Here is an 18317-nt window from a genome sequence, read left to right on the forward strand (position 1 = left end):
ACAGACTCCTATAGTTTCAAGAGGAGAAGAGGCAGATTAGGCCTTTCTATTTACCAGGGAGGGTCATTCAGACAGACTCCTATAGTTTCAAGAGGAGAAGAGGCAGAGGCAGCCTTTCTATTTACCAGGGAGGGTCATTCAGACAGACTCCTATAGTTTCTATAGAGGAGAAGAGGCAGAGGCTGCCTTTCTATTTACCAGGGAGGGTCATTCAGACAGACTCCTATAGTTTCAAGAGGAGAAGAGGCAGAGGCAGCCTTTCTATTTACCAGGGACGGTCATTCAGACAGACTCCTATAGTTTCAAGAGGAGAAGAGGCAGAGGCAGCCTTTCTATTTACCAGGGAGGGTCATTCAGACAGACTCCTATAGTTTCAAGAGGAGAAGAGGCAGAGCAGGCCTTTCTATTTACCAGGGACGGTCATTCAGACAGACTCCTATAGTTTCAAGAGGAGAAGAGGCAGAGGCAGCCTTTCTATTTACCAGGGAGGGTCATTCAGACAGACTCCTATAGTTTCAAGAGAAGAGGCAGAGGCAGCCTTTCTATTTACCAGGGAGGGTCATTCAGACAGACTCCTATAGTTTCAAGAGGAGAAGAGGCAGAGGCAGCCTTTCTATTTACCAGGGAGGGTCATTCAGACAGACTCCTATAGTTTCAAGAGGAGAAGAGGCAGAGGCAGCCTTTCTATTTACCAGGGAGGGTCATTCAGACAGACTCCTATAGTTTCAAGAGGAGAAGAGGCAGAGGCAGCCTTTCTATTTACCAGGGAGGGTCATTCAGACAGACTCCTATAGTTTCAAGAGGAGAAGAGGCAGATTAGGCCTTTCTATTTACCAGGGAGGGTCATTCAGACAGACTCCTATAGTTTCATGAGGAGAAGAGGCAGAGGCAGCCTTTCTATTTACCAGGGAGGGTCATTCAGACAGACTCCTATAGTTTCAAGAGGAGAAGAGGCAGAGGCAGCCTTTCTATTTACCAGGGAGGGTCATTCAGACAGACTCCTATAGTTTCAAGAGGAGAAGAGGCAGAGGCAGCCTTTCTATTTACCAGGGAGGGTCATTCAGACAGACTCCTATAGTTTCAAGAGGAGAAGAGGCAGAGGCAGCCTTTCTATTTACCAGGGAGGGTCATTCAGACAGACTCCTATAGTTTCAAGAGGAGAAGAGGCAGAGGCAGCCTTTCTATTTACCAGGGAGGGTCATTCAGACAGACTCCTATAGTTTCAAGAGGAGAAGAGGCAGAGGCAGCCTTTCTATTTACCAGGGAGGGTCATTCAGACAGACTCCTATAGTTTCAAGAGGAGAAGAGGCAGAGGCAGCCTTTCTATTTACCAGGGAGGGTCATTCAGACAGACTCCTATAGTTTCAAGAGGAGAAGAGGCAGAGGCAGCCTTTCTATTTACCAGGGAGGGTCATTCAGACAGACTCCTATAGTTTCAAGAGGAGAAGAGGCAGAGGCAGCCTTTCTATTTACCAGGGAGGGTCATTCAGACAGACTCCTATAGTTTCAAGAGGAGAAGAGGCAGAGCAGGCCTTTTAAACGTGCTCATGCTTGTTTCCCCTAGTGAGACAAAGTGTCAGTTAGCCGAAGCAAAGCCTGCAGCCCTTCTGCTCTCTGACAAACCCCGAGGTCCCCACATAAATCTTACTGCAATGTTATCTCTACTCAGACCCAGGGAGGCAATCCTCTTAGCTCCCTCACCCAACACAGAGAGAGAGAGAGAGAGAGAGAGAGAACCCTATACAAAATGTACACAGTTTATGTGTGAAGGAGAGAGAAAACCCCAGAGAAACATAAAGAGTCAGAGAGAGAACCCTAAGGTATATAGATGTATGGTACCAGTTGATGACAGAAAACTAGATTGAAGGAACACATCCACCCTGATAGTGGGCTGTGACCATTAGCTGCTTTACCTGGTAGAGAGCCAGAGAATGGCCATATCTCTGCAGAGGACCACTATTGATTGGCACCACATCCCAAGTGCTGCTCTCCATATTATAACTGCAGAGAGGAAAAAAAGAGTCAGGCGTGGGAACATTCAACAAATAGATAGAGAGAGTGGAGGGAGAAGTTAGTGATACAGAGATATTACATGTAAAGGGAGACAAAGAGAGATGAAGTAGTCGAGAGGAGAGAGAGACAGAGTTTGGAGCAAAAGACAGGAAGGAGAGAGACAAATATATAGGAGGTGAATAGACACAGAGAGAGATGAAGAGAAAGGCACACAGACAGACAGACAGACAGACAGACAGACAGACAGACAGACAGACAGACAGACAGAGATGTTCCAGGCCTCTCTTCAGTCAGTGCCTTACTTGAGCACCATGTGGAAGGAGCTGTAGTTGAAGGTGTATCCTCCAACGACCCACATGAGTTTCCGGTGGACCACAGTCTTATGGGAGGCCCTGCCCAGAGACTGTCCGAAGGGCTTGACATTAGGCATCACCCAATAAGACTCTGTGGATGGTACTGACAGAGCACAGTCTGGGCCTGGAGAGGACGACAACACATGACTCAAACACATGACAAATACCTACAAATACATGAGGTGTGTTTGTAGCAAAAGACTCATCAAAAACACTTCAATACAGCTGACAACCAAAGTGGTACCACAGCACCATCTGCTGGTGAAGGGCCTGATAACACAGCCTATGTCATGAGGGGGGTCGGCCATGATGGTGAAGAGCTCACATGATAACAGGACCCCACCACCCAGAGGCCAACTGGTGGCAGAACCATTAGGGGTTTTAATCAGGAGGGAGGGACTGATTCATCAAACCCAATTATGAGAAGGACCCGATGATATTGGCCTCTGTTGGCCTCTATTAGAGTGGGGGACAGACAGTGGAATGGGTGGTTGTGATCAGGTCTATGGGCCAGCACGCTGTCTAACCCAATACATCAGTGGAGAAAACCTCATTAGTGTGATATAATCAATGACCAGCAACTCATAAAATAGAAGTGGCACCAGCTCTGTCTCATTGAGAGGTGCTTGGATGGTTCTACTGTAAGGATGAAGTATTATGTTGTATGTTATAATTATTTGCACCAAAGCAAATAAGTGAAAGACAAAACAGTACAGACCATACAAATAAAAAAAAGTGTGCAGGTGAGGTTTTAAGCCTGATGAACCATACCACAAGTAAATGTACAAAAGTTTGTTCAATCAGTTAAACAAAGCATATTAATTATAATTGTATATTATATACTCAGTATACCATGTTTTGATTGATTGAGTGTGTGAGAAAGAGAGAGATAGGATACATGGTAGGGGATTATTGGGTAGTTTGGTTCACCAGGCTGACCCCCAGTCTTCGCTTGAAGTTATTGAGGGATGATGAGGTTTTGGCAAGGTAAGAATCCCAGAGTATGGTACCTCTGTATCTGTTAGAGAATTGACTATGTGAGGTGCGCCAGTGGGGAGGCTGAAGGTTATCGCAGTGTCTTGTGTCAAATAGATGGATTTCAGAATTAACCTGGAAAAATCAATTGAAGGGTTTAGGTAAACTGGCTGGGAAGTATGAGTATATGTACATGAAAGTAGATGAAAGTGCATAATTGGCATACATTAACATTACAAATAGACAAGATATTGACTTTCTTCAACAAAAGGTGCAGATGGAGCCAGGTAATTAGAGAGGTGGCTAGTCTTTTGTATGATGAGTAATTTGTGTAGGAAGGAGGCATATGTACTGGCCCAGGCAATACTACAGTAAATGAGATATCGGTAAATTAAGCTATAGTATAGAGTTAGGAAGCAAGCCTGATGAACCAAACCGCTAATCTTTCTGATGATAACAACAGCATCACTTTGCTGCAGACAAATTGAATAGGATCTTTCAAGGATAACTTTTCGTCAACTAGAACAGAGGAATCTAGTGGATGTGAATTGTTAAATTTTATTCCCACCAATTGAGATTCTGGCTCTTTTTTTTTTATACAATATTTAAAAATATCTTATTCTCATGAGTGAATGCAAAAAAGGTAGATTTTTTTACATTTAAAGATAATTTGTTTACCTGGAACCATTCAGAAAAGGTGTTCATGACTGAGTTGGCTTCATTAATTGGTGAATAGAAATATGGTGTGAAAAATCAAATTGGTATTGTCAGCAAAGACAATGGGAGGTACGGTAGAAGACACAGTAGCTAGGTCATTGATATACAGTAGATCAGGAATATCAAAGGTCCAATTATCAAACCCTGTGGTACGCCACAGATGCACAGCCGTTTGTAAGATGCACAGCCGTTTGTATGAACAAATTGTGCTCTATCATTAACATAACTACAAAGCATTCGGAAAATATTCAGACCCCTTGACTTTTTCCACATTTTGTTACGTTACAGCCTTATTCTTAAATGCATTAAATATCTACACACAATACCCAATAATGCCAAAGCAAAAACAGGTCGCTATACATTTTTGCTAATGTATAAAAAATTAAAACTGAAATATCACATTTACATAAGTATTTAGACCCTTTACTCAGTACTTTGTTGAAGCACCTTTGGCAGCAATTACAGCCCAGTCTTCTTGGATATGACGCTATAAGCTTGGCACACCTGTATTTGGGGAGTTTCTTCCATTCTTCTCTGTAGATCCTCGAAAGCTCTGTGGGGTTGAATGGGGAGAGTTGCTGCACAGCTATTTTCAGGTATCTCCAGAGATGTTTGATTGGGTCCGGGCTCTGGCTGGGCACCTCAAGGACATTCAGAGACTTGTCCCGAAGCCACTCCTGTGTTGTCTTGGCTGTGTACTTAATGTTGTTGTCCTGTTTGAAGGTGAACCTTCACCCCCAGTCTGAGGTCCTGAGCGCTCTGGAGCAGGTTTTCATCAAGGATCTCTATGTACTTTGCTCCGTTCATCTTTCCCTCTATCCTGACTAGTCTCCCAATCCCTGCCGCTGAAAAACATCCCCACAGCATGATGCTGCCACCACGATGTTTCACCGTAGGGATGGTGCCAGGTTTCCTCCAGACGTGATGTTTGGCATTCAAGCCAAAGAGTTCAATCAGACCAGAGAATCTTGTTTCTCATGGTCTGTGAGTCCTTTAGGTGCCTTTTGGCAAACTTTAAGCGGACTGGCTTTCGTTTGGCCACTCTACCATAAAGGCCTGATTGGTAGAGTGCTGCAGAGATGGTTGTTCTTCTGGAAGGTTCTACGATCTCCAGAGAGGATATCTGTGGATATGGGAGAAGGCAGAGAGAATGCCACGAGTGTGCAAAGCTGTCATCAAGATAAAGGGTGGCTACTTTGAAGAATCTCAAATATAAAATATTTTTTTATTTGTTTAACACTTTTTTGGTTACTACATGATTCCATGTGTTATTTCATAGTGTTGATGTCTTCACTATTATTCTACAATGTAGAAAATAGTAAAAATAAAGAAAAACCCTTGAATGAGTAGGTGTTTCCAAACTTTTGACAGGTACTGGGTACTCATGAAAAACGTAATAATGCAATTTAGAAAGTCATATTTCATGATCAACCGTGTCAAACCATTTGGATAGATCTAAATGTCAAGAGCGTATCCATTGTTGTTATGGGCTGTACAGATTTTATCCACAAGTTGCAAAAGGGCCATATCTGTGGAGTAGTTTTTACAAAAACCATATTGGTGCTCAATACAGTGTTGAATTAAATATTTGAACATTCTCTTATATACCAATTTTTCTAGGATTTAAAAAAACATGGTAGTCCAGATATTGGGCGATAATTTGTAAAAGTTATTGAATCTTCAGATTTATAGCGGGAGATAACTTTGGCAATTTTCTCATCTTTAGGAACAATACCAGATTTGGTGAAGATATACTTTTGAGGTTCAGTAATCAAGGAAGACACTGATTTCACCAGAGGCACCAATCTCGTCATGACCTGCTGCTGATATCTTTAAGTTACCAATTACCTCCATTACATCAGGAGGATCAAACTGAAGCAGAGAAGGGATATGTCCCTTAATGTAATCCAAGGAATTTTCATCAGTTTTTTCAATTTCTTTGACAGAGATGAACCCACATTCACAAAATGTTATTCACTTCACATGAAGTAACATCAGGATCACTATAGATCTTATTTCCAACAATAAATTAAGATGGGATAGCTGTAGATGCATTTTTCTTATTCAACAGTTGATTGATGATTTTCCAAGATGACTTTATATTATTTAAGGATTCTTGGAATTTGTTAGTAAAATATATTTTGGGGGACATCCGAAGTAGGTGAGGAAATTTGTTCTTATATTTTTTGTAATTTGCAGAATTCAGGAGAAACTTTTTATACAACTTGTTTTTTTTACTGAGTATTTTTTTTAGACTGGTTGTAAACCAAGGTTTCCAGAACCCCTCTGCTGCTATCTTACATGGTTTAACTAAGGGAAAGCAGTGGTGAAATACAGAGTTGAAAGATGTGAGAAAAGTCAGGTAAGCAGATTCTACATCGGCCTGATTATAAACATGAAATATCATCAATCAACATCTTAAAACGCTCACAATTACTTTTGTTAAATATTTTACATTTAACGTCATTAATCATTCCCGTCTGTTCATGTCCAGCTGCCAAAGAGAAGTGTAAAATTGGAAAGTGGTCAGAAATGTCAGTATAAAGTATACCTGTATTAGCCACATTATTCAAATAATTTGTAAAAATATGATCAATAAAAATGAAAATGAACTGGTCACTCTTGTGGGATCATAGATGAGGGGATACAGATGGCTGAAATCAGATGCAGTGAGTGGTTCTCACTTTTAAATACATTAATGTTGTAATCACCTAATATACACATTTATCTTCAATATTAATCAAATCCAAGGTTGACACAAGGATATCAATGAAACAAACTACTAATGTCAGAATCACGTGTCCTCTTTACAGGTTGTTAAATTGCTTAACATTATAGTAACCACAAGTCATAGACTTACTTCTGGTAATCTTCAGGGCATTTTTGTCAGGATCAACCCAATCATTCTATTTATTTTTGGCTTCATTAATATCTAATGGGTTAAAGACCATGTTTATCAGGGTTGATATCCTGCCCAACTAAGAGAGATACACAGTCGGAATCATCCAGATCATCCAGAGAGTGGAACGGAAACATAGAAGTGCATGCCTCACATGTCCAATACAGCCATACATTTAGGTTAGTTTTATCAATAGGGGTGCACTTCCTATGGGATGCACATGGACACAGTCCACATAACACCACTGAAGACTTCAGAGGGTTATGACATTAAGAGCAATGTCTGTTTTTGGTCATGAGGTTAGATGAAACACATTAACAAAGTAGAGTAAATATGTGTATGAATACATCACCAAATCATACAGTATTCGAGTGAGAACAAAACCTCCATTACCACTAGATGGCAGACATGGAATATAAAGATATCTCCTCTTGGTGAACAGACAATTGAGCCCCACAGTGGATGCGTCATAATACCCATAAAACTTAGCGGTCAAACATGGAAATGGTTCCAGTTGTTTTTCCACCATTCATTTTATCCATTGTGGATTTGAGAAACACTTCAAATAAGGGTTGTGTTTCGTGTAGACGTACCCTGGAGTGATGTTTTGATAACCATGTAAATCTCTCTCGGACAAGGTGACTTTCATCAATATATTCAGCTCTATTTACTCTCAGATTCGAAAAAGCTAATTAGCATAAAAGTCGACATCATACAAGACTACAAATCCCTGCAAACTCCTGCACGTCATCTCTAGCTGACACCAGCACAAAATATAAAGCAGCATATTGTGATTGTGATGGGTGAGTTACAAATGGACAAATGTAATGCCTAAGGTAGGTTTTATAGAAAATACTAGATCAACTCCAGCAGAAGGAGAAACACCATTAACAGACTCAAAATAAGGAAGCCATCTTTAAACACAGCAATATCAACACCCTTCTTGTCAATTGAACAGGTCCATGTTGCTGCTGTCATTTGTGAGCAGCACATTTACCACTGCATTCAGTCTGAACCCCAGAAAAGCAGGAGGACAGCACTACACAGGAGAAAATGGTAGCAAAACAGTACACCACAAAACTTTTAAACATGTTACTGAGTCTAGATGTTATCAAATCAGACGAACAACAAGTGAAGAAAGCAGCATAGGGAAAATGGGTGAAGGTAGGCTGCGTTTATAGAGATAAGATGGAAAGTTCCAAAGTGTCCAAAGTTGAGGGACCATGGGGCATAAAAGGCATAGTGTGGAATAAGGGGTAGCTAGAGAGAAGATTGGTCATGGAATAAAGATACCAATGGGGTGCTAGTGTGCCTGCAGCCCTTTTAAATCGTTGTCACAAATATCTGCCCCATGTCCTGTCATACTCAGGGTCTCAGCGTGTCCCTTGACGTCATTCCGTTTCAGTTGCAGCACTCAAATCCTGGTCATCGTGTGTCTGATAATCACAACATTAAAGACAATGAGTGATCACAGAATTCCACAAATTGAGCCATAGACAATACAACTTAAGCATTGCGGACAGCATTTAGTTGACAACATGGTGGTTTACACTATCTTACCCCAGCTGTAGGTCCATTTGAGTGTGTGTGGTTACATAGGCCTGCACATCAACCAGTACTGGGGCCATTGGAGACTTGGAATGCTTGCTCTCAAAGTGCTGCTTGAATGTCTTCTGGTCTGCCTCTATAAAGGTCAAGTACAAAATGGAGGAAGTTAACAATCTGTGGCTTAGATTGAATTCAAAGTTGACACAAATGATAAACTAAGCAATACGATACAACAAACTACTACACATGAAAGAATGTCTCACACAGGCCCGTACAATAGTCTACACATGGAGAGGAACCTAAAAGGCACATACAGTACAAAACAATCCTACTCACCTGACAAACAGGGCAGGTGTGGACCAGGGCTGCCCTGGATGCAGTCTTCTGGTTCGCAGCTGCTCCCTTCTTTTTAGCAGAAGCCGCCATGGCATCAGTCAACAAGTTCAACTTCAACTTGAGAGTGGAGCATGCGCTATATATAAACCTGGAATACTGTTCCAGGTTGAAACAGCTAACCTAGTTGAGAGGTGATAAGACTCAGGCACACCCATTGGTTCTGGAATAGAGAAGGTGCAAATAAGGTTTGCACTTTGGCATCAATAACATGACAGTAATTCTACCTGAAAAACAAACGGGTGAATACCAATTAATTTAAAACCCACCATAGCAGGTAGGACTAAATAAAGTTACATAACCTTGCCTACTAGCTATACTAATGATCTGCTGTCCAGAGGGAAACAGCTAACATATCAATGTTTTCCTGCAGTAAAGTAAGCACACTGTTGACTCGAGAGGATGCTAATCAGTCCGTCTCTGAAACCTGTCAAAAAGACAGACTTAAATAATACAGATAGCTAGGATACACCTCGGTAGTAGGCTACCCACCCCTCACCCATAGACACAAACACACATTATCATCAAGAACGCCTAGCCCTAGCTTCATCATCTAAGTTAGCTAGTTAGTTAACTAGATGGCTTTTATAAACCAACAGTCTTGCTAAAGAAAGCTAAACTCGTTTTTATGCATTTAAAATGGCTAGACAATCTGCAGCCATCTAGCCGGGCTAATGTTGCTAACTAGCTGACCATGATTTAGCTAGCTAGATAACGGGCATTTTCAATGTCAAACTTGCCCAAGACAGTTAACAGAATTGTCAATTTAAACAACTTTAGCCAATTTATTAATTACAAAATGTAGCTCACATAAGATAGTTAATCCAGAGATTCTTACCTTTGCCTCGATTCGGCAGTCTTGTCCAGATCATCATGGCCCTGGTGAGTGACGTGAAGCTTGAGACAGGCATTTGTAATTCTGTATGATAGCCACATTAGCAGCTAATTAGCATTACATTTTTGAGGGGTAAATAGAGGTGAATATACTGATAAAAGTCACCTTGTCCGAGAGAGATTTACATGGTTATCAAAACTTCACGCCAAGATAAGCCTACACGAAACACAACTCTTATTTGAAGTGTTTCCAAAATCCACGATGGATAAAATGAATGAATGAATTTCTGTTTGACCGCTAAGTTTATTGGGTATTATGACTCATACTGTGGTAGACTATATATAGCAAGTATTATATTTAGTGTAGCATGTATGAATAAGGAGGATGAATTATAGTTCAGAGAGAATGAAGAAACCTATGGTCTTCCACCATCACCTCAAGGTTAGATTGTTAGAGCATGGGATACTCAACATCAAAAGGCTCCAGCTGTCAAACTGTCGAAAAAGTGTATGACATTATCCAACAGCTCACGTGGATCCTAAAACGTGTCAACATGACCCCATTCTCTTCATATAAACAAAGACTGTCATACAGTGTCTGCTGAACACACCAGGTGTCAGGTGTGTGCCTATGTTCACAGTTCTCTTTTCAGCCAGAAGATAGCCGTGTGACTCAATCTACAAGAACACAAAGAACTTACCTTTGTCATTGAAGAAAGAATGAATGAACCCTATAAACCACCATGAAGATACCACACCATGGTGACAACATTGACACAATATTAGAATAACCATGGCCCTAGCCCCACCTTGCCAGCTGTCGTTACAGACACAGCTTTTCTCCCCAGTGAGGTCACAGTAGCCATGGTCGGGGCTGCCACAGTTGTTCCTGCAGTAGGGGATGTCACAGGCCTCGCCCTTCCAGTACTTATCACACTCACAGTACACCCGGCTGGCGATGGAGTTCCCTGTGCTGCATTTCCCATGGCCTGAGCAGTTATTGGGGCACGAGTTGACCCTGCAGACACAGAAAAGAGAGATGGGAGGAATGGGGATGTACATTTGGAAAGGTCATCATTGTAATAATTGAGGAAAAACAAATAGCTGACAGAATGATTGATTAACAGGGGTGATTGACATCCATTGAAGCATTATTTTTCTGGGAGCAGAACAGATAGTGAGATACAGAGGAATCAAGAGAGAATTAGAGAGAAGTGTGAAAGAGATACAGACAAAATAATTGAGAAAAAGGGAAGGTACAGTAGACAGAGAGACAGAAGTCAAGGATTCAGGATAATAAAGGATTCAGGACGATAATGTTTCGGGCTGTGACAGCAGCATTGCTATGGCAACACCTTTATGGCCACATGGTGTATGTCTGTGCTGGAGGCCTTGAGGCTGAGCTAGACTCTAGTCTGCTGCTTTGTGAGGCAACCCAATGAATACTTTTTCAGAATCACACACACACGTCTCTCGTATGTCAATGGGTGTTATCTCCTTAGCTGTAATGGTGTTCCCCAGCTACTCCTGTGACAGACATTGTAGACCCTAGAGAGGATGGGATGTGGTCTGAGGTTGTATGTGTGCAGGAACACATAGAGAGGAAAGACGATTTAATGGGGACATGGCTCTTAATCATCCCACTGTCTGCTACTGAGTCAGAGACTTCCCCAATGGTGATGTACTGTAGAGGTGAGGACTTTGTAAATGTAAAGTGTGTTTATTGGCTGGGGCCACTCACGAGTAGGAGATGTGGAATCCAGTCAGGTTGTAGGCAGCGTCACTGAAAAAGTGCAACAGTGCGTATCCAGAGGTGGCTACCACTTCCGGAACAGTCTCGTTCCCTCTCGTTTCCGGGACAATGAGACCGCTGTGGGAGAAGAAGAGAAAAATACATTAATGATAGAGTATTCACACACACACACAAAAGACAAATGCATACTAAGCTCCAAAAGCATGCTGGGTAAATGATCACCCAGTCACCCTTGACTGCTGAGCTGGGATTGCTGTCACCATGACAACCCCCCCTTCCCTCGCTACATCATTGGGAGAAAGTGATTCCTTTCTCTCCTTGGGATCGATCCCTCTATCGCATGGAGGATCAAGCTCAGGCCTGAACAGCACAGCACACACAGTACACACAGCAAAGCCACATCAAGGTTATTGGAGAGGGTGGAGAAATCCACTCTAATCTGTTTACCAGCAGTCAGACAGAGTCCCCACTGGGAGGACCACACCCAGGCTCCTAGGCGCAACACAAAGACCACACAGCCAATACTGATGGACCAGGGGAGAGTCGATGGTGAAGGACCCCCAGTGGAAGGAATTACATTGTGGACCTATTGTTCAAAGGGAAGGGGGAGAGAGGGTGGCTAGGTGGGGGGAGAACATTGCTTCTAAAGACTGGAGAGGAGGAACACCTAAAAGCTAAATGTAGAATATGAATCAATTGATTCATGGATAACACCCACTCGTTACCTACAGTATATTGCAGAGAGAGAACAATTCCTCTTCAGCTAGCCAGTATTCTGAATCCCTTCTGTGGGTGTTGCAGTATGTGTAGATTCTACAATCCTCTGTATTATTTAGCTGCATGTGTTCTGCACAAATTAGGCTTTGGAGGTATAAAGTATTTGGTGTTCATGCATGCACAGTGACCCGCATACTAGAGAGTAAACATGTATCTACATAGAGTATGATGACACACCTGAATACTGCGACCAGAGGTGCATAGATGGAGTCTCCGTCATAGACGTACGTGTGGTCCCAGCTACATTCCGTGGCAAAATGGTTGAAGCGCAACCTGAGCACAGCGTTTGGGCTGAAGAACAGAACATAGAACATGGTTTAAAACGGGCTGCAGAGGTAACTAGATCTTTACAACTGCCCACATCTGACCAGGATTCTTTACATTAGACAAAGAATGTAACACTAAGACCATTGAACAATGACAATCAGTCTAAGAATGAATTCATACTGTACGGAATGTAGAGAAAAGGGGGTATGAATAGCGATAGGAGGGAGGAGGAAAGAGAGAAAGAGCTACTTACTAGCCCTCGATCAGCCAGGTGCACTTGGTCTTGTACTTGTAGTTGATTGGTCCATCGGTGAGGGAACCCGATGACTCTGTTAACCTAGCAAAGAGTGAAAAGCAGCATTTACTATGTGGAGAGAGGGATGGATAGATAGGTCACAGTTGGGTCACTGTTTAAAAAGAAGATGGAGAATAAGCTATAGGATGAAAAAGAGGTACAGCCGACTAGCGACAGCTAACACTAACTATCACCTATTCCCTCAGTCACGAGAGTGTATAGAATTAATTCAAACTCCAAATAGGTGAGAATGAAGAAATGTTGTCCCATTTGCAACACGAACTGTCCCAATTAGGCCTACTATTAAAACACACAACAATCATACACTACACCTTATACATCATGAATAAGAAAGCTGGTCAGCATATCAAATCTATTATATGAGGTCAATAAACATCAGCAGGAAAACACCTGCATCTCTTGGCTGAGTAGGAACACATAATAGAATGGGACTCAGCATGGTGAGAGGACGGGGAGGGAGACAAATTAGTCAGCCGTGGGTTTGCCTGCTGCATTTTATGTGCATATAAATGAAAAACTACTCCAACCTGTCTATCATATGAGCCCATCAATGTGGTTCAGCTACAGTACATTTCCTGTGAGTAAGTGTCGTCTAAGGTGCGTGTTTGAGTGTCTGTTTGTGCGTTGGCATTCTCTACATGTGATCACATTGAGGGCCTTCCTCATTTCAAATGGGGAATTTAGGGACAGATATGGGTCTGCTTTAAGGAGTCCTTAACTGAACAACAATCCCAACAACCATCTCAACCAATTACACTGAAACCAGGGCCATAACTTTCTGTAAACAAATCTGTGCGCAAGATGCAATTTGAAGCGTGGTAAATTTACTGTTGAAGAAAAAGACCCTTTATAATAAAGCCATAATAACATATGTGATGTGGCATAGGCTACAGTTGAGCAGAGGCTTTTTTAGGATTTCCACACATGGATAGTTTTTTTTAGCAGGGTCCGACAAATTTTTTATTTATTTTAAAAACGCATTTCATGCAATTCTACACAATTTACATGATAGAAGAGATTGGCAGAATTTATTTTTAATACCACACAAATTGCAAAAATATTTATATAGGTTACAGTAGGCTACTAAATACAATTTCCAGTGGGCGACTGACTCACCTAATGATGAAGCCATAGGCTACTACTCACGGTGAGGGCCGATGCGCGTATCTTGGAAATAGCCTATCTCAAGATGAGCTACTTTGAAAAAGAGTGCTGCCGTTTGAAATAAAAAAGTTAATAAAAATTTGAGAAAAACAAAAGGAACGTGACACAGGTAGGCTAGTTGAGAACCAATTCTCATTTACAACTGCGACCTTGTCACGTTCCTGACCTATTTATGTTAGTTGTTATGTGTGTTAGTTGGTCAGGACGTGAGGTTGGGTGGGCATTCTATGTTTTCTGTTTCTATGTTGGTTTTGGTTTGCCTGGTATGGCTCTTGATTAGAGGCAGGTGGTTTGCGTTTTCCTCTAATCAAGAGTCATATTTAGGTAGGGCATTCTCACTGTTTGTTTGTGGGTGATTGTCTCCTGTGTCAGTATGTATGTTCGTAACACACTGGACTGTAGCGTTTGTTTGTTTCGTTTCGTTTCGATGTCGTCTGTTTCCTGTACGTAAGTTTATGTTTAGTTATGTAAGTTTATGTTCAGGTTTCGTCAACGTCGTTTTCTTGTTTTGTAGTTTGAAAGTGTTTTGTTTCGTTTTGTGTGGCCATCGTATTTTTAATAAAGATGGCTTATTTCCCAACTGCTGCGTTTTGGTCTGAAGATCCTTCTCTCCTCACCTCATCCGAGGATGAGGAGAGCACCAGCCGTTACAGAATCACCCACCACGCTAAGACCAAGCGGCAAGGGAAAATTAAACGGAGTAAGGGACAGGAGAGAAAGGAGCAATGGACATGGGATGATGTTTTGGACGGAAAGGGTTGCTACACTTGGGAGGAGATCCTGGCTGGGAGGGATCGCCTCCCATGGGAACAGGTGGAGGCACTGAGGAGAGCAGAGGCTACCGGGGAGAGGAACCGGAGCTATGAGGGAACGCGTCTGGCACGGAAGCCGAAAAAGCCCGTAAGTAATTCCCAAAAATTTCTTGGGGGGGGGCTAAGAGGTAGTGGGCCAAGGGCAGGTAGGAGACCTGCGCCCACTTCCCAGGCTTACCGTGGAGAGCGGGAGTACGGGCAGGCGCCGTGTTACGCAGTAGAGCGCACGGTGTCTCCTGTACGAGTGCATAGCCCAGTGCGGGTTATTCCACCTCCCCGCACTGGTAGGGCTAGATTGAGTATTGAGCCAGGTGTCATGAGGCCGGCTCAACGCGTCTGGTCTCCAGTGCGTCTCCTCGGGCCGGCATACATGGCACCTGCCTTACGCATGGTTTCCCCGGTTCGCCTACATAGGCCGGTGCGGGTTATTCCACCTCCCCGCACTGGTCGGGCAACCGGGAGCATTCAACCAGGTAAGGTTGGGCAGGCTCAATGCTCAAGAGTGCCAGTACGTCTCCACGGTCCGGTATTTCCGGCACCACCTCCCCGCCCCAGCCTAGTACCTACAGTGTCTACACTACGCACTAGGCTACCAGTGCGTATCCTGAGCCCTGTTCCTCCTCCACGCACTCTCCCTGTAGTGCGTGTATCTAGCCCGGTGCCTCCAGTTCCGGCCCCACGCACTAAGCTACCAGTGCGTCTCCAGAGCCCTGTACAAACTGTATCTTCTCCCCCTACTAATCCTGATGTGCTTGTCCTCAGCCCGGCGTCACCAGTGCCGGTACCACGCATCGGTTATAGAGTGGGCTTTGAGAATACAGTGTGCCCTGTCCCTGCTCCCCGCACTAGTAGGAAGGTGCTTATCCTTAGCACGGTGCCTCCAGTTCCGGCACCACGCACCAGGTCTACAGTGCACCATATCCGGCCAGAGCCATCCGTCTCCCCAGCGCCATCTGAGCCATCCGTCTCCCCAGCGCCATCTGAGCCATCCGTCTCCCCAGCGCCATCTGAGCCATCCGTCTCCCCAGCGCCGTCTGAGCCATCCGTCTGCCATGAGCCTGCAAAGCCGCCCGTCTGCCATGAGCCTGCAAAGCCGCCCGTCTGCCATGAGCCTACAGAGCCATCCGCCAGACAGGAGCCGCTAGAGCCGTCAGCCAGACAGGAGCCGCTAGAGCCGTCAGCCAGACAGGATCTGCCAGAGCCGCCAACCAGACAGGATCTGCCAGAGCCGCCAACCAGACAGGATCTGCCAGAGCCGCCAACCAGACAGGATCTGCCAGAGCCGCCAACCAGACAGGATCTGCCAGAGCCGCCAACCAGACAGGATCTGCCAGAGCCGCCAGCGAGCCATGAGCAGCCAGAGCCGTCAGAGAGCCATGAGCAGCCAGAGCCGTCAGAGAGCCATGAGCAGCCAGAGCCGTCAGAGCGCCATGAGCGTCGAGAGCCGTCAGCCTGCCATGAGCGTCGAGAGCCGTCAGCCTGCCATGAGCGTCGAGAGCCGTCAGCCTGCCATGAGCGTCGAGAGCCGTCAGCCTGCCATGAGCGTCGAGAGCCGTCAGCCTGCCATGAGCGTCGAGAGCCGTCAGCCAGCCATGAGCGTCGAGAGTCGTCAGTCAGCCATGAGCTGCCCTTCAGCCTAAAAAGGCTAGATACCCAGAACTGCCCATCAGTCCAGAGCTGTCTCTCTGTCCGGAGCTGCCTTTCAGTCCGGAGTTGCCCCTCTATCCTGATCTCCCTCTCTATCTTTATCTACCTCTATATTCTTATCTATCCCTCTGTATTGATTTATCTCTCTGTCCCGGTGTTGTCCTTATTGGGTATGTTATTAAGAGGATTTTGTGGGGGAGAAAAGAGGGTGGACATTTTTGGAGGGAGGAAGCTAGGATGGATTATGGTGGGGTGGGAACCGCGCCCGGAGCCTGAGCCACCACCGTGGTTAGATGCCCACCCAGACCCTCCCCTAGTCCTTGTGCTGGTGCGTCCGGAGTTCGCACCTTGTGGGGGGGGTACTGTCACGTTCCTGACCTATTTATGTTAGTTGTTATGTGTGTTAGTTGGTCAGGACGTGAGGTTGGGTGGGCATTCTATGTTTTCTGTTTCTATGTTGGTTTTGGTTTGCCTGGTATGGCTCTTGATTAGAGGCAGGTGGTTTGCGTTTTCCTCTAATCAAGAGTCATATTTAGGTAGGGCATTCTCACTGTTTGTTTGTGGGTGATTGTCTCCTGTGTCAGTATGTATGTTCGTAACACACTGGACTGTAGCGTTTGTTTGTTTCGTTTCGTTTCGATGTCGTCTGTTTCCTGTACGTAAGTTTATGTTTAGTTATGTAAGTTTATGTTCAGGTTTCGTCAACGTCGTTTTCTTGTTTTGTAGTTTGAAAGTGTTTCGTTTCGTGTGGCCATCGTATTTTTAATAAAGATGGCTTATTTCCCAACTGCTGCGTTTTGGTCTGAAGATCCTTCTCTCCTCACCTCATCCGAGGATGAGGAGAGCACCAGCCGTTACAGACCTGGCCAAGATAAAGCAAAGCAGTTCGACACATACAACACAGAGTTACACATGGAATAAACAAACATACAGTCAATAATACAGTAAAATAATAAAAAAGTCTATATACAGTGTGTGCAAATGAGGTAAGATAAGGGAGGTAAGGCAATAAAATAGGCCATAGTTGTGAGGTAATTACGATATAGCAATTAAACACTGGAGTGATATACAGTATGTGCAGAAGATGAATGTGCAAGTAGAGATACTGGGGTGCAAAGGAGCAAAATAAATACATAAATACAGTATGGGGATGAGGTAGTTGGATGGGCTATTTACAGATGGGCTATGTACATGTGCAATGATCTGTGAGCTGCTCTGACAGCTGGTGCTTGAAGTTAGTAAGGGAGATAAGAGTCTCCAGCTTCAGCGATTTTTGCAGTTCGTTCCAGTCATTGGCAGCAGAGAACTGGAATGGAAGGCGGTCAAAGGAGGAATTGGCTTTTAGGGTGACCAGTGAAATATACCTGATGAAACAAAAATAGAACTGCTTGGCCATAATGACCATCGTTATGTTTGGAGGGAAAAGAGGGAGGTATGCAAGCCAAAGAACACCATCCCAACCGTGAAGCACGGGAGTGGCAGTATCATGTTGTGGGGGTGCTTTTCTGCAGAAGGGCCTGGTGCACTTCACAAAATAGATGGCATCATGAGGCAGGAAAATTCTTTGGATATATTGAAGCAACATCTCAAGACATCAGTCAGGAAGTTATAGGTTGGTCGCAAATGGGTCTTCCAAATGGACAAGCAATCAATCAAATGTATTTATAAAGCCCTTCTTACATCAGCTGATGTCACAAAGTGCTGTACAGAAACCCAGCCCAAATGACCCCAACCATACTTCCAAAGGTGTGGCAAAATGGCTTTAAGGACAACAAAGTCAAGGTATTGGAGTGGCCATCACAAAGCCCTGACCTCAATCCTATAGAAAGTTTTTGGGCAGAACTGAAAA

At 43.9% G+C, this 18317-nt stretch overlaps 2 protein-coding genes and 1 long non-coding RNA gene across 3 annotated transcripts in view; 1 reads left to right on the forward strand and 2 right to left on the reverse strand.

The window, feature by feature from the left end:
• LOC129858385 (attractin-like protein 1) overlaps positions 1-18317 on the reverse strand; it is a 345360-nt gene that overhangs the window by 258714 nt on the left and 68329 nt on the right. Inside the window, exons 2-7 of the mRNA XM_055927569.1 lie at positions 12783-12866; positions 12440-12553; positions 11474-11602; positions 10542-10750; positions 2316-2490; positions 1914-2001 (exon numbers count right to left, since the gene is read on the reverse strand). Coding sequence (XP_055783544.1) covers positions 1914-2001; positions 2316-2490; positions 10542-10750; positions 11474-11602; positions 12440-12553; positions 12783-12866 — 799 coding nt within the window. The remainder of the gene's footprint in view (positions 1-1913; positions 2002-2315; positions 2491-10541; positions 10751-11473; positions 11603-12439; positions 12554-12782; positions 12867-18317) is intronic.
• Positions 1-18317, forward strand: part of LOC129858393 (uncharacterized) — a 168300-nt gene that overhangs the window by 116018 nt on the left and 33965 nt on the right. The gene's annotated exons all lie outside the window — the stretch shown is intronic.
• LOC129858402 (uncharacterized) lies at positions 3230-10502 on the reverse strand. The gene is made up of 4 exons (XR_008760021.1): positions 9737-10502; positions 8842-9061; positions 8518-8641; positions 3230-8393 (listed from the first exon to the last, which is right to left on the reverse strand). It is a non-coding gene; the product is annotated as an uncharacterized LOC129858402 (long non-coding RNA).

This window comes from Salvelinus fontinalis, chromosome 1 (genome assembly GCF_029448725.1).
Source record: "Salvelinus fontinalis isolate EN_2023a chromosome 1, ASM2944872v1, whole genome shotgun sequence".
NCBI classification, from domain to species: domain Eukaryota; kingdom Metazoa; phylum Chordata; class Actinopteri; order Salmoniformes; family Salmonidae; genus Salvelinus; species Salvelinus fontinalis.